Genomic DNA, 17,292 nt, shown 5'->3' on the forward strand with positions numbered 1-17,292 from the left:
AGGACATGAATGGAAGTGGAGGATATTCTCTCTCTCTCTTACTCTCTCTGCCCAATGCACTCCCCTCTATCTATCTCTTCTCCCCCATATAAATTCATCTCTCTCCTCCATGTCACTCACTTTCTCTTCCCCCCCATGTCACTCTCTCTCCCCCATGTCACGATCGCTATCATAATATTGCTGTCATAGACTTCTCTAATAACTAGTATTACAGAACACTATGGAAGAAATTACATGAACTCCTTTGATCTATGTGACAAAGAGCTCTTGGCCATTAAAAACCCCATAAAACATGTATTTAAAAAAAACTCTACTATATAACCATAACCATTTGTCACTTTGGCTACCTAGGCCCTCTAGGTTCTCTCAATGGGGACCTAGATAGCCGCATTGGCAAACAGAGGTAATCTGTAATAAAAATAGGATACAATATAAATATTAAAATACACTACCTTCCCACATTGCTTTGCTTGCTACCTTAGTGGCTTTACTGACTGCTAAGGTAACAAAAGGGTTAACCCCTGCAAACCCCAGGCGGCCTAACCACCAACTCCAGGACAACTATCTCCTACATCCTACCTCCACCCAACCCTAAAAAAAACCTGCACTCCAACCCCCCCCACCCCCCAGTAGACTAAGCAACAACCTGGGTTTTCCAAAGCATGACGAATTCTGAGCTTGTGTATACTGATCTGTGTGGTTGATTTCAAGTGCTGGTTGTAATAAGTGTGCAGTTAGACCCAGAAGCAGTTTGAACAAGGAAGCGGTTAAACAAGGTATAGTATATTGAAGTACAGTTTATTGTTAATATAGTACTTATAAATTTCATAGTTACTAGAATGAGCAGGATTGAAAATGCCACTCAATGCACATCTTGCCACATGTATGTGCACTTGCAGCAGCTGTTCCAAGGAGCATACCGCTGTGAGAAGTGTGAGCAGGTGGTCTCTTTAGAGTCAGAGATTGCTGATTTGAAGAGGCAACTTGCAATATTGAGGGACATTGGCAATCTTGAAAGGGGTTTAGAGCTCACTGAGCAGGCCTTTGCTTCGAGTAGTGATGCAAATAGTGGTGCTGTTAGTGAAGAGCAGGTAGGTAGCTTGGTTGCTGTTAGTGAGGAGCTGGTAGGTAGCTGAGTAACAGTTAGAAGGGGAAGCAGGAGCAATAGGAAGAGGCAGGTCATTTCTGAGCTGACCCATCCCAACAGATTTGCCTTATTGAGTGAAGATATTGGGAGTGTCAGGGCAGAAATGGCAAGGCTGGGGGATACTAATTCCTCTAGCAGCCAGGGGAGTAGTTCCTCTAGCACAGAGGATGCTCAGATACCACGAAAGATTGTGGGGGTAGGGGACTCCATTATTAGGAAGGTAGATAGGGCAATCTGTTGCCATGACCGCATGCACCGAATAGTTTGTTGCCTCCTGGGTGCTCGGGTTTGGCACATTGCAGATCAGGTAGACAGATTGTTGGGGGGGAGGGGTTGAGATTGACCCGGCTGTCTTGGTACACGTTGGCACAAATGACAAAGTTAGAGAAAGATGGAGGGTCCTAAAAAATGATTTCAGGGATCTAGGCCAAAAGCTTAAGGCAAGGACCTCCATGGTAGTATTTTCTGAAATACTACCAGTGACATGCGCTATCGCAGGGAGACAGTCAGAGATTAGGGAGGTTAATGCATGGTTAAGAAAGTGGTGTAGGAAGGAGAGTTTTGTTTCTTTTAGAGCACCGGGACTCCTTTTCTGAGAGGTGCCATCTTTATTCTAGAGACGGATTGCACCTCAATGAAGAGGGATCTTCTGTGCTAGGGGGGAGAATGTTAAAAAGGTTGGAGGAGAGTTTAAACTAGGATGGAGGGGGTAGGGGAATGAAGCAGATAACAAACTAAATAGAACAGAAGAGGAAAAAAGGGGTTATGGAGGTAGAATGGGGGCAAGTGCGAGTTTGACAAGCAGCGAGGCACCCATAGTACATACAGATAATACTAGAAAACTTCTAAAGACTGAACCAAGTTACCACAGAAAGGAAGGTGTAGATAAGATAGTAGTACAGGCTGGAAAAAACTTAAATGCATGCTTGCTAATGCAAGAAGTCTGACAGATAAAATGGGGGGGCTTGAATTAATAGCTGAAAGGGAGTAATATTATATCATAGGCAATACTGAAACATGGTGGGATGAAACTCATGACTGGGCAGTTAATTTAGAGGGTTATTCCCTTTTCCGGAAGGATCGAGCAAATAGAAGAGAAGGTGGAGTATGTTTATATGTTTAACCAGATCTAAAACCTATTATAAGGGATGATGTCTATGAAGGAATTATGGAAATGTAGAGACCTTGTGGATAGAAATTAGCAGTGGAGGTAAAAGTATAAAGAAAATGTTTGTAGGGATATGCCATAAACCCCCAAATATCTGTGAGATTGAGGAAGCTAAATTATTTTTGCAAATGGAGAACACATCAAAACTAGGTCATAATGGGTGATTTTAATTATCCAAACATAGACTGGGGTAATGTGATTAGCATTAAAACAACAGGAAACAGTTTTTTGGGGGTGCTTAAAGACAATTATATGACCCAAATTATTGAGGAACCAACCAGGAGAGGGGCAATTCTGGATTTGGTCATATCAAACAATGTTGAAGTAATAACAAATATTCAAGTCCTGGAACATTTGGGTAACAGTGATCATAACATGGTCTCATTTGAAATAAATAATCAAAAAACAGATTACTTGGGTTCAACAAAGACCTTAAACGTTAGAAAGGCAGATTTTAATAAAAAACTAATCTACAAGTAATACATTGGGATGACGTTTTTGCAGGGAAAAATGTAGAAGATAAATGGACAGTCTTTAAAATATTGTTAGAAAAGCACACTCATCAGTGTATACCTTTGGGTAATAAGTATAAAAGAAATAAGTCAAAACCAATGTGGCTAAATAAACAGGTAGGGAAGTAAATGGACAAGAAGAGGAAGGCGTTTAGATCCTTTAAGTCAGAAGGGACGGAGACATCGTATCAGAATTATAAGGAATGTAACAAAAATTGCAAAAGGGCAATCAAATGAGCAAAAATTGATAATAAAAAAAGGATTGCAATAGAAAGTAAGATCAACCCTTAAATGTTTTTTAGGTACCTTAATAACAAAAAATGAGAAAAGAAAATATAGGACCCTTTCAGTGTGAGATGGGTAGGCAGATTATTGGAGATAAGAAAAAAGCAGAGGTATTCAACAAATTCTTTGCCTCTGTGTTACCAGGGAAGAATCTATTTCAATAGTAGTGCCGCAGGAGGAAGCCACAACCTCCATATTAATGAACAATTTCTTAACTGAGGAAGAAGTTCATAAGCGGCTTGAAAAAAAATAAAGTAAAGTAAATAAGGCACCTGGCCCTGATGGCATACATCCAAGAGTTCTCAAGGAGTTAAGCTCAGTAATAGCCAAACCATTATATTTAATATTCAAGGACTCCATTTCCAAAGCTTAGTACCTACCACAAGATTGGCGCAAAGCAGATGTGGTGCCTATATTTAAAAAGGGAGCTAGATCACAACTGGGGAATTACAGACCTGTAAGCCTGACTTCAATAGTGGGGAAACTACTTGAAGGTTTAATACGGGATACTATTCAGGAATATCTCATGGAAAACAAAATTATTAGTAATAGTCAGCATGGATTTATGAAGGATAGATCATAAAAAAAGAGAAAATGTGCTAACAGGGCTAATGCTAGATAATCGATGACCAATATAGTCAAAAAGCATGTGCTAAATACCTCAATATATAAGGATAGGCAGCCTGGAAAATTCTAACCGATACACATTAGAAAATACATAACATGAAAAACAACACAATCTGGCGCCTAATATTAAAATACAAAAATCACCAATAAGTGAATCCTGACCAAAATAGTTGACGTCATCCGGCTGCAACGGGACCAGCTGGTCTGGAATCTCATGCAGTGGCGGGTGCGAAGTCGGTGTCTGTAGTGCGACCAGCGTTCGCAGCAGTCTGCATGGAGATTGAACTCTGTTCAAAAGCTGTTTTACATCAGCCCTATTGTGAGTAGGGTTCTGATTTTACTCCTCCGGATTTGAAATTACCAAGTGGTGTCCATCCTTTTGGCATTATTAGTGCCATTTTATTATTTTATCAAATGTCTCCAGAGTTTGAGCCACTTGTCTATTTGTGTGTTATAGAGTTCAGTGCGAGTATATTTGTATGTGAGTGTTAGGTTTTCATTTGTGTTTAGTTTTTTTTTTTTTTTTTTAATCAAGTGTGGGTATCTTGTAGGTTATGAGTATCTGTTTTGATATACACATCTAGGTGTGTATATATTTATTGTGGTCCAGTTCAGTTTTCATTCATTATTATCATCCCATTATTATTTTTATTATTTTATTTTTTCATTTATATTTGCCATGATGCAGTTCCAGTTTATCAGTGTTGCACTATGATGTTTTTTATGTTTGTTTCCACGTGATATGAGTCATCTATCAAGACTGCTCCGGGCAGATTGGACTTCATAGGATTGGACTTCTCTTTTGGTCAGGATTCACTTATTGTTGATTTTTGTATTTTAATATTAGGTGCCGGATTATATTGTTTTTCATGAAGTTTAGATCTTGCCAAACTAACCTTATTTGTTTCTTTGAGGAGGTAAGTAGAAATTTAGACCAGGGTAATTCAGTTGATGTGGTCAACTTAGATTTTGCAAAGGCTTTTGATACGGTTCCACACGAGGTTGGTGTACAAAATAAAGAAAATTGGACTCAGTAAAAATATATGCACCTGGATTGAAAACACGTTGAAGGACAGACAACAGAGGGTTGTCATAAATGGATCTTTTTAAGGTTGGGCTAAAGTCGTGAGTGGAATACCTCAGGGATCGGTACTGGGACCCCTGCTTTTTAACTTGTTTATTAATGACCTTGAGGTTGGCATCGAGAGCAAAGTCTCCATCTTTGCTGATGATACTAAATTGTGTAAGGTAGTAGAATCCGAGCAGGATGTAATTTCTGGAAACGTGGACATGTAAATGGCAGATGAGGTTTAATACAGATAAATGTAAGGTTATGCATTTGGGAAGCAAGAATAAACAGGCGACTTATAAATTAAATGGAGATAAATTGGGGGAATCTTTGATGGAGAAGGATTTAGGAGTGCTTGTAGACAGCAGGCTTAGCAATAGTGCCCAAAGTCACGCAGTAGCTGCAAAGGCAAACAAGATCTTATCTTGGCTTGACTACATTGGATGCTCAACTTGAAACAAATACCTTGATCCTCATTTGATAGAAGAGTATTTCTTTTCTTCTTCTTTTCTTTTGTCTTCTTCTTATCCTCTTCTATCTTTAGCCACTGGATGTGGCCTCTTTAGCGTCTTCCTGCCTTCTGAGATGACCAAGCCTTATATAGGACAAGGGCCATCACGGAAGGCCAGTAACATGGTACATCATATAATCGGATTGATACATGTACCATGTGGTTCCCTTACTTTTGGATGAGATGTCAAGTGAGGGAACCACATGGTACACGAACCAATCAGATTGGTTCATGTACCATATGACTTTTTACTTCTGTGACCGCCCAGGCCCTATATTTAGGGTGACCATCTTTCCCCAGTTAAAAAACGGTCCAATTTTTGCACTAGCGTGAAAGGCCTACGCCCACTGTGCAGGCACGAATGACCAGAACTGACTGTGCATACGTGAACGATCCACATTAATCGCACATGCACAGCTGACAAGAGCCGAATGTGCATGCGGGGGATTTTTAATGCTTTTTAATGGGTAAAAGCCCTATAGTCACATTTAGTGGCATTAGTAGGTTTGTTGGGGGGGTGGAGGGAAGAGATTGGTGGGTGATGGGAATAATTTTCCCAGAGCTACTGGTGGTAGGGGTTAACCCTTTGCTTATCTTAGCGGTTAGTAAAGCATTGCCTTGCAATGATTTATCTGCCACAAAAGAAGCCAGTGGTGTTATATAGTGTAGTTTAATGTTTTTATAATAACCCCTTTTTTTAGCCCTTTGTGGTCAGCTGGTCATGTTGGTTTAGCTTTTCTTGCTCATGTATATAATGGGTAATATATGGTCCATCATATACATACTGTAGGCAACACTCTAAGTGATAAAAAAAGCATGTTTTCTCTGCCGTTAATCACGTTCGAGTAAATATCGCATGATAATACCAAACAATGCGGTATGAGGCCTACTTTCTAACGGATACAATATTTTTAATGAATACGCTAAAAAAATGTGTTATTTTTAGCGGTTCAACGTTGTTGTATTGTACTATAAAAAACAATTTGGGCCAGTATTACGGCATTTTTTGCTTACCGTATCTTGATGCATCCAGGCCTAAGGGGCTTATTGTAGACCACTGAAGCGGCAAATTGGGTCATCTTTGACCAAAATGTCTTATTAAATTCAATGAGGAATTTTGTTAAAAAAAAGGAGCCCGATCGGCTACTTTTTGCTGCTATAGAATAAGCTCCTAAGAATAATCACATTTTTTGGACTTTTTGAATATGGAAGAAATGTGAAAAAGTACAGTAGTTGTAATGTCGATAATAGCATTTCAAGTCTTACATGAATTTTGTAGTGTTGAGTTATGACAAACTAAGCTGTCAGCCATATCACCAAACACTACGAGCATTAAGGTCTGGCAGACACCATTTCCAAGGGCTCCGATGAATCCAACGACCATAAAGAAAACATCCAGCCAATCTGCAAATCGAAACTACGGGGGAAAAATATATATTTATAAAAAGTCAGATCACAACGACTCTTGTTTTATGGGAAATTAAAACCAAAAATTATTTTAACTTCTTCCAACTTTCCTTTGCTGCTATAACCATAACCTACCATTTATAAATGTCAGCCTGCAGAAAAATATTACTGGTGCTAGAAACAATACTGAAAGCAATGGGGGTGTTTTAATGGGAAAGTTTTCTGCACTAGTTTTGAAGTAGGTAGACTTTCTTAAATGGCCCAACAACTAAAATTAATAATGACAGATTATATTATGCATAAAATATAATACAATTTTACTAGTCATACAAAGTTTTATATTCTCTTTAAGCAGCCCTAATTAATAACAAATAAAACACTTTTGTAAAAGGTTGCATATTATATAAAAAAAATTACATGATCAACATGCCCTATGTTAAATCACTTTGTAAAAATGGTGCTTGCTAATCAATTTACATTCCCTCAGATAAGAACACTAGACAACAAACATCTAGTACAGTATATAGAGTATTCATAAAATCATCTAAAACTACAGTAGATTGACTTACAATACGGATGGGACCAACAGTTTTTGTTTTTTCTTTACTTTTCTTTTTTTTGTTTCCTTCCCTTTAAAAACAATGAATCATAAGGTAAGTGGAAAAAAATAAAAAATACAACATATTTCAGAAGTACCACCAGATCATAGCTAAATGGCTTTTAAAACCATAATCAAGTTAATAGGAAATGAGTTATTATGCAACAATAGCGTGATGGTCATTTACCAAAAGGCCAGTGTTACTGTTATTGGTGTGCAATCACCAGTTTCTCTTAGCTTTTCAAAATATAGTAATTGAGAATTAACTTACACTTCTTTACCAACTCTAATACCCTTTTTGCTACTTGTGGCAGAATGCAGAAAGAACTTGGCCTAAATAGATTATTCATTAAACTGAGATAGTGGAAATTAGTGCATTATCACAAGGAAACTCCCATTCATTTTACTAGGTATTTCCATATGTTAGTCCCCATATCGACACTATTTGCAGGTTAATAAATAATTCACCAAATGCAAAAATGTAACTGGAGATATTCTGGATAATGGAATTAATTTATTTTTTTTAGCAGCTAAGGTCTCCTTTGCCGCTTAATTCTTAAAACATTTACCATGCTGGAACACACAACAAATGAAAAAAATAAAATATAAAATAACATAAGTCCTACAGACAAGCTATGAATAAAATGAAATGAAAGAATAGTTATGAATAATAACAAACTATGATTTATGTATACATACACATTGTCCTTATGTGTCTTTTCCACTGAGTTTTCTTTTGTATCACTTTTCCTGTTCATTGCCGATTCCGTTACCATGTTGTCTTAGCTACTTTAATTTGAGCCTGACAGTCACAAAACCCTGAGCAAAGAATAAAAGGGTGGTAATATGAGTAGAAACATAGAAGCAAAGAAACATAGAATCTGATGGCAGATGAAAACCACTTGGACCACCTAGTCTGCCCATTTTCCGATCAGCGGTAAAACCTCAGACCTTATTTGATCCTTTGCTTTCTTTTAAATTTAGTATAGCCTTGTACTGTATCTACCCCAATAATGTGTTTGCGTTCCCTTAATGTATTAGCCCTTACTACCTCTGTTGGTAGGCAATTCAATAAATTTGCCACCCTTCATATGAAGTACTGTTCCACTTCACATTTCCCCTTCTACCACCCTCCAGCTTCGGAACTTGATCGTGCGCACTTCTCTTTCTCTGAAATATGTTTTCTTTCTGTGCTTTGTTGAAACAAGTAAGGTGTTAAAAGTGTTGATAATTTCCCCCCTCTCCATTCTGTCCTCTAGACCAGAGGTGCGCAAAGTTTTTGACCTGCGCCTCCCCTGGCTCGCAGCCCCAGTGTTCACGCCCCCCTATCCTACGACCCGGCATCAAATGATGCCGCGGATATGTGATGTCACGTGACATTGCAGAATCATTTGACCTGCATTGCTATGGCGACGCGTCACGTGACCCCGCGGCGTCATTTGATGCCGCGTTGCCAAGGTAACACGGCACTGAAGACCCGGCTGGCAGCAGGTAAGGGATGTTACAGAGGCCTCACGCCTCCCCCGGCATTTAATTTAAATTGCCCTGGGGAAGGGCGCGGGGCCTCTGTAACCACCGCGCCCCCCCTAGAAAATCTTGCACCCCCAATTTGCAAACCCCTGCTCTAAACTACATATTAAGGTAGTTTAGTCTTTTCTGATAAATCTTTTACTGTAAATTACATTACAGTGCTATTAATACTATATTCTTCCTTTTAATTTTTGCAACCCAAGTACACTATTTAGCACTTTTTGCCATTGAATTGCAGTTGCCACACTCTTGACTATAACTCCAAGCAACCTACATCATTACACCTTCTGCTCATCCCCTGGAGTGTCAACTTGCAGATCTGTGTGACATCTGCAAAAAGACAGCGAGAGCTGTTGTTTTGAAGAACAGAGGTTTTGTGGGATCAACTTCTGATCCTGTTGGCACCAACCTAATGACTGGAATCATGTCTGACCCAACAGGACTAGAGCTCACAACCACTGTTTTTCTAGACCACAACTCTAGAGCTGCGACCTAGAAAAGCCGTGGCTTGGGTTCTAGTCCTGTTGGGTCTGACATTATTCCAGTTATTTCAGTATATATAATTGGTATGGAAATCCTTTTATGAAGTGTGGGACGGGACTCATTTAAATATACTTTGCATAGCCATTAGCATATCGCTCAGGTGTGCTTCTTTTTCAGCAGAGGCATGTCTCCCTAATTTATTTGGAGGGTCATTTGAGGGGATATATATACAACTGGCGACTGCTAATAAGATTAGAAAGGGCTCTCTCTTGTTCTCTCAAAAGATTGTCCCGATCCTGAAGCATGAAATCCGTATGTGGAATGAATTTAGGGAACTGAATTTTGACAGTTTCGCCCATCCTTTCTGTCCACCTCCTTTCCATTTATATTCCTGTTACTCAACTATTGTCCCTCGCCTGCAGCTGAAATGTGAATATCTGAAACAGTTCTCTATTCTCCTTACTCTGAAAAAATTTATAAAAACATTTTTTTTTTTTTTTAGCTTTTACAATACATGCCACCTCTTTGGAAATCCATATTGATTTTCTATTCTTTGTACTTTTATTAACTCACCGGACACAAAAGTCTGGAATTATGTTTAGTCTAAAGTTCAAATTCAAATGTAATTAACAGAGATAAATTTGACTGGGAATTGTTTGATTATTTATTTGATTTGAGATTTGTGATTGGAAGGCTTGTAAAAGATAAAACATTAGTCTGTCAAACCTAAATGTTGCCTATCTGCCTATTGCATAAATTGACATTTTAAGTAAATCCTCCTTTTCAGCCTTTGATATACTTGGGAAAGATATCACCTTGTGGCCTAATTTTAGTTTTTCTGAAAAGTACATTTAATAAAGCTGTTATTTTTAACTTCTATAACTAACTATATAGGCATTTTGTAACCATACATGTTGATAGAGAGTGATGGTATGGGATGCTGTAAATTGCAGGTTTGTCCTGTTATTATTGTTATCATAATTTATTTATAATGTGCCAACATATTCCGTAGCTCAATACAAAAGGGCTGGAGGACGAAAGACAATAAAATAACGAACATTGCCATACATTGTTATTGTACGTAGGGATCTTGGTCTCCATATATCAACTTATAATGTCCTTTTTCTTCATCTGCTGAATATTTGCACTTCACATAAACATAGAAATGTAAAAGGGTTCAAGTGGTGCCATTATGGGGCGAAGAAACTGTACCAGATGTACTGTATGAAGAGAAACATACCATTGAATCAAAAATATGTTTATTATTTGATACAGTACACCTGTTGCAACATTTCCCCCCAGAATGATAAAATGTTGTCTTTATACAGTATATGGAACTGAAAGCATTTATAAAACATACTGCTTCCATAGGAATTAAGATGCCAAGTAGCAGACAGGTGCTGCTAATAAAATGCCCTTGATTAATTGATCATCAACAAGTGTGACCACCTCAATAAAAGCCGAAGTTTTAGCAGTTTGCTGGTCTGGAGCATTCAGGTGTGTGTTAACATAATGCCAAGGAAGAAAGACATCAGCAATGATCTTAGAGAAGCAGTTGTTGCAGCCCAATAATCTGAGAAGGGTTATAAGGCCATTTCCAAACAATTTAAAGTCCATCATTCTACCGTGAGAAAGATTATTCAAAAGTGGAAAACATTCAAGACAGTTGCCAATCTTCCCAGGAGTGGACGTCCCAGCAAATTTACCCCCAGGTCAAACCGTGCAATGCTAAAATAAATTGCAAAAAAAACAAACATTACATCTGACTCTACAGGCCTCAGTTAGCATGTTAAATGTTAAAGTTCATAACAGTACAACTAGAAAAAGACTGAACAAGTATGGTTTGTTTGGAAGAGTTGCCAGGAGAAAGCGTCTTCTCTCTAAAAAGAACATGGCAGCACGGCTTAGGTTTGCAAAGTTGTATCTGAACACACCACAAGACTTCTGGAACAATGTCCTTTGGACAGACGAGACAAAAGTGGAGATGTTTGGCCATAATGCACAGTGCCACGTTTGGCGAAAACCAAACACAGCATATCAGCAAAAACACCTCATACCAACTGTCAACGGTGGTGGAGGGGTGATGATTTAAACTTGTTTTGTAACCATAGGACCTGGGACCCTTGCAGTCATTGAGTCGACCATGAACTCCTCTGTATACCAAAGTATTCTAGAGTCAAATGTGAAGCCATCTGTCCGACAGCTAAAGCTTGGCCGAAATTGGGTCATGCAACAGAACAATGATCCCAAGCACACCAGCAAATCTACAACAGAATGGCTGAAAAAGAAAAGAATCAAGGTGTTGCAATGGCCCAGTTAAAGTCCAGACCTCAACCCGATTGAAATGCTGTGGCTAGACCTTAAGAGAGCTGTACATAAACAAATGTCCACAAACCTCAATGGACTGAAGTAACATTGTAAAGAAGAGTGGGCCAAAATTCCTCTACAACGATGTGAGAGACTGATAAAGTCATACAGAAAACGATTACTTCAAGTTATTGCTGCTAAAGGTGGTTCTACAAGCTATTGAATCATAAGGTATACTTAGTTTTTCTCACATGGCTTCTCCATTTTGGCTTTATTTTTGTTAAATAAATCATGACACAGTGTAATATGTCATGTGTTGTTGTTCATCTAAGGTTGTATTTACCTAATTTTAAGACCTGCTAAGGAACAGATGATTGTTATTATGTCCTGATATATAAAACCATAGAATTCAAAGAGGATGTACTTTATTTTTCACACCACTGTAGATCACAACAATAACATCAGTAGTGGGGAAACTACTTGAAGGTTTAGTACGGGACAACAGAAACCAGTGGCACTCAAAAACAGAAACATTAAGATAAACGACCTTTACCCAAAACATCATCTCCAACGTCTGGTCTCAAAGAAAACGATGGTGCTTACACAGGAGATATTAAGCTGAACAAAACTATTTTTCATTGCGTTTTTAAAGTGCTTTAGTGTCTAATTGTAATTGTAATTGTAGTGTCTAATGTATGCCTGGAATAAGTATCAAATTATTCAAAACCTATGATGTCACGGGATGTGTCCTGTGCCCGAGGGCATGGTGCCTCAGGCCGCGCTGATCCGCGCTCCTGCTCTGCCTCGCCTGCTCAAACAGGAGCTTTTTGGCGTCCTGGCAGGCGAGGCAGTGAGCATGCTTTGGGGGCGGGGCAGAGGCGTGGCGGGAGGCGAGGCTAGTCCCTCGCTCCCATTGGCTGTTTTCGGTCACGTGACCGCTCCTCCGCTCCCCTCAGCGCCGAAATTCAAGCAAGCCTGTCTCCTCAAAATATCTGAGCCTCCGCATGCATGCGGAAGCGGCTTCTAAAGCCGCGCTGATGACAGATGCATGGGGTAAGTGCATCTGCTCAGCGCGGCTCAGCACAGCCTACTGTACTATGTCCCAGGCCTAAGGCTGCGACCACGCTGCTGCTGAGCTCGCTCATGCTCTCAAGCATTGATGTCACCAACTCTCCAAGCATGAGCGATCGGCTGTCCTGCAATAATTTTAAAGCAGGAGCGGTGGATGGGGATGGGGGGGGCGTAGCTATTAAGGGAGGGGACACGTCATTGGCTGGATGGGGCTGTGTGTGTGTGTGTGTCTGTGTCCCTCCATTCTCTCCATCCCTCCTTCCCTCCCCCTCCATCCTGTCTTTCCCTTCCCTCCTCTCTCTCTCTTCCCCCCTTTCCTCCATTCTCTCCCTCCCTTTCATTCTCTCCTTTCCCCCCTTACTTCAATTCTCTACCTCCCCCTTCCCCTCCATTCTCTCCTTTCCCCCTTCCCTCAATTCTCTCCATCCCCCCTCCCCTCCATTCTCTCCTTTCCCCCTTCCCTCCTCTCCCCCCTTCCCCTCTCTCCCCCTTCCACTCCCTCCGCTCCACACCCCCTTACATCACTCTCTGCTCTCCCCCTTCCATCTCTCTTCTCTCCCCCCCCTTTCACCTCTCTCCACTCCCCCCTTCTACCTCTCTGCTCCCCCCACCATTCCACCTCTCTGCTCCCCCCCCCCCCGTGCCACCTCTCTCTGCTCAGCCTATACTGCCTCTCTCTCCCCATTGGTCAGAGCAGGGTCATGTGACCCTGCTCTGCACGCTATAATCAAATGTAACTGTCTCCCAAAGCACCAAGCTTGGAAGAGAGTACGTGCCCGCACACGAGTGTTTGCGGGGACGTGACAATAAAGATTACAAGAAGTAAACTCAGCAAGTGTCATGCGCCAAGGGCATATAGCGCTAGTTTGGATGCAGCCTAAGCCTGGGACACGGTGCAGGGAGCGGCGCTGAGCAGCGCTGACGCTCATGCTCTCCTGCTCAAGAGATTTTTCTTGTCCCTGCATGAGCGTCAGCGAGCGCGCTTGTGTGCCGGGTGGGAGGCTTTCGGGAGGCGGGCCTGGAGGTGGATCGGGAGGCGGGGCTAGCGCGCCACGTCACGGCGCCGACGTCACGGACTGCCATTGGCTTCTGGCAGTCACATGACCGGCCCTGCGCTTGCATGAGCAGCAAAATTTAAACTTGCCTGTCTCCTGCATTTCCACACGCCTGCGGAAGCGCCGTCTAAAGCCGCACTGATAGGGATAATGTTTCCCCTCAGTGCGCGTCAGCACAGTCTTTTTGACCATGTCCGAGGCCTAAGGGTGTGTGTATACACCACCTACTCACCCCGTTTCATGAATATCTCTTCTTTGTTAAAAATGTTTACATTTAGCAATCAGAGCTTACAGTCAGTCATAGGAGCTATTTGTCAGTATTTACTTGACTGGGAGAGGGCACAGCATTATGTAATGAGGCTTTTAAAGAGCAGTGAGCCTTTCATATGGCACTCTCTATATCATGCTCTTGGTACCACAAAGTATTTACATGCTAGCTCTTCCCAATAAAAATTAAAATAGCAAATATGCTGTAAGAAGGGAACGGTGGCTAATGTGAATTTAGGTCTATCAAGACAGGCAATCTGAATACGGACTAGATTGCAATCTGCAATCTTTATGTACCTTTTTGAGTAGCCAATCACTAGAAGCCTATTGTCATCTGATTAGTTATTTATGCTATATAGGCAACAGTATATCCTAATGCAGGGGTGTGCAAACCGGGGGCGCAACATTTTCTGGCGGGGGGGGCTTTTGGGCTTACAGAGGCACCGAACGTGCTCTTCCCGACATCATTTAAATTAAATGCCAGGGGAGTGCGCGAGGCCTCTGTATGTCGCTTCCCTTGTCGCCATGGCAATGCTGCATCAAATGACGCTGCAGGTTCACATGACGTTGTGACGTCAGAAAAGGCCAGAGAAACGGTAAAGAGGAGGAGGGCGGGGTTGTGGGGGGGGCGCGCACAGACAAAAAAGTTTGTGCATCCCTCTCCTAATGTACTGTAGTTCAATCACTATAATAATCATAGGAAAATCCTGAGCTTGCGTGTCCTGATCTGTGTGGCTGGTTGATTTCAAGTGCTGGGTGTATTAAGTGTGCAGTTAGAACTAGAAGGAAAGGGAAGTGCTACGTATACTAGGAGGGGTGGCTGAATTTGGAGAGTGTGCAGTGGGTTCATTTATTTTCAAAGTGTGTGGTAATTGAAAGCTTGTAGGAGAAAGAGGGAAAAAACTGAGCCAGCAGTGGGTGTGGTTGGCTGATTGCTAACCTAGCACACCTGGAGGGTGTCCCTATTTAAACAGAGGTTGCTCATGAATCCTGTGTGTGCCCTGATCTGTGTGACTGGTTGATTTCAAGTGCTGGTTGTATTAAGTGTGCAGTTAGAAGTAGAATCAGTTTGAACAAGGAAAGAGTTAAACAATGTATAGTATATTGAAGTACATTTTATTGTTTGTACATATAAACTTCAAAGTTGCTACAATGAGCAGGATTGAAGATGCCACTCAATTGCCACATGTATGTGCACTTGGAGTAGCTGTTCCAGGGAGCATACCACTGTGAGAAGTGTGAGCAGGTGGTCTCTTTAGAGCCAGAGATTGCTGATCTGAAGAGGAAACTTGCACTATTGAGGGACATTGAAGATCTTGAAAGGGGTTTAGTGCTCACTGAGCAGGCCCTTGCTTCGACTAGTGGTGCAGATGGTGGCGCTGTTAGTGAGGAGCAGGTAGGTAGCTGGGTAACAGTTAGAAGGGGAAGCAGGGACAATAGGGAGAGGCAGACCAGTTCTGAGCTGACCCATCTCAATAGATTTGCCATGTTGAGTGTAGATATTGGGAGTGTCAGGGCACAAGTGGCAAGGCTGGGGGAGACTGACTCCTCTAGCAGCAGGGGAATAGTTCCTCCAGCACAGAGGGGGCTAAGGATGCTCCTATACCTAGGCAGATTGTGGTGGTAGGGGACTCAATTATTAGAAAGGTAGATGGGTCAATCTGTTGCCATGACCACATGAACCGAACAGTTTGTTGCCTCCTGGGTGCTCGGGTTCGGCACATTGTGGATCGGGTAGACAGATTGTTGGGAGGGGCTGGGATTGACCCGGCAGTATTGGTACATATTGGCACCAATGACAAAGTTAGAGAGAGATGGAGGGTCCTAAAAATTGATTTCAGGGATCTAGGCCAAAAGCTTAAGGCAAGGACCTTCAAGGTAGTATTTTCTGAAATACTACCAGTGCTATGCACTTCCGCAGGGAGACAGTCATAGATCAGGGAGGTTAATGCATGGCTAAGAAAGTGGTGTAGGAAGGAGGTTTTGGGGTATTTAGAGCACTGGGACTCCTTTTCTGAGAGGCGCCATCTTTATTCTAGAGACGGATTGCACCTCAATGAAGAGGGATCTTCTGTGCTAGGGGGGAGAATGCTAAAAAGGTTGGAGGAGAGTTTAAACTAGGATGGAGGGGGGAGGGGAATGAAACAGATAACGAAATAAATAGAATAGATGAGGAAACAAGGCGTTATGGAGGTAGAATGGGGGCAAGTGCGAGTTTGACATGCAGTGAAACCCTCATAGTAAATACAGATAATACTAGAAAACTTCTAAAGACTAAACCAAGTGGGCGCAGAAAGGAAGGAGCAGATAAGATAATATTTCAGGCTGAAAAAAACTTAAATGCATGCTTGGTAATGTAAGAAGCCTAACAGATAAAATCCGGGGACTTGAATTAATAGCTGCAAGGGAGCATCATAGGCATCACTGAAACATGGTGGGATAAAAGTCATGACTGGTTTTAAATAAACTGTATATAAATTCTTATTTACCTGTATAATTCCAGGAAGAATGATCACATTGGATCTGTCATAACCTGGCAAAATGATACTAACCTGCCAACTTGGAAAGTGGGTGGGGGAGGGGCCACTACCCTTCCATAAGCAACTGAGACCAGCTGCACACAGTTAACAAGTACACAGATTCCCAACAAGCTCTGAGAAACCCCAACCATTACCACATAATATATATATATATGCATATAAGCAGTGTTTGACAAATCACCCAAAAATCTATTCGCCCAACCAAAAAATCTACGCCCCCAACCCCGCCCCTAGTCCCGCCCCCAAACCTAGTCCCACCCCCAACCCCGCTTTAAAATAAAATATATAAATAAAATACATTTAATAAATTCCTAGTCAGAACAACATTCGTTTTTTACATAAATGTATTTATTGTATTACATTATACTACAATTAGTCCTTGTTACGTGTGTGTGCATGTGCGTGCGTGCGTGTGTGTGCGTGTGCGTGTGTAAATGTCGGATCTAGAAAAGCAGATCTCAAATGTCTAGATCTAGGGCAGTTAAGATATATATATAGGGTAAATAAGATATCCAGATCCAGAGTGTGAGACAGAGAGAGTGTGGGTGAGAGACAGAGGGAGTGTGAGACAGAGAGAGTAAGGGTGAGAGACAGAGAGAGTATGGGTGAGACAGAGAGAGTATGGGTGAGAGACAGAGAGAGTATGGGTGAGAGACAGAGAGAGTATGGGTGAGAGACAGAGAGAGTATGGGTGAGAGACAGAGAGAGTATGGGT

General features: G+C 41.4%; 1 protein-coding gene across 13 annotated transcripts in view; it reads right to left on the minus strand.

Annotated features, from left to right (window-relative positions):
• ABCB5 (ATP binding cassette subfamily B member 5) overlaps positions 1 to 17,292 on the minus strand; it is a 170,422-nt gene that overhangs the window by 110,599 nt on the left and 42,531 nt on the right. For 9 of the 13 annotated variants that reach the window (XM_075587158.1, XM_075587163.1, XM_075587161.1 and 6 more), the window contains 3 exons: positions 8,024 to 8,143; positions 7,296 to 7,356; positions 6,586 to 6,736 (listed from right to left, as the gene is read on the minus strand). The exons of 3 other annotated variants lie outside the window; for them this stretch is intronic. In XM_075587158.1, coding sequence (XP_075443273.1) covers positions 6,586 to 6,736; positions 7,296 to 7,356; positions 8,024 to 8,100 — 289 coding nt within the window. In that variant the 5' untranslated portion in view covers positions 8,101 to 8,143. Of the gene's footprint in view, positions 1 to 4,635; positions 4,747 to 6,585; positions 6,737 to 7,295; positions 7,357 to 8,023; positions 8,144 to 17,292 lie in introns of those variants that run through there. One more of the 13 variants, XM_075587171.1, reaches the window with a different exon arrangement.

The sequence above is a fragment of the Ascaphus truei genome, chromosome 2, assembly GCF_040206685.1.
Source record: "Ascaphus truei isolate aAscTru1 chromosome 2, aAscTru1.hap1, whole genome shotgun sequence".
NCBI classification, from domain to species: Eukaryota; Metazoa; Chordata; class Amphibia; order Anura; family Ascaphidae; genus Ascaphus; species Ascaphus truei.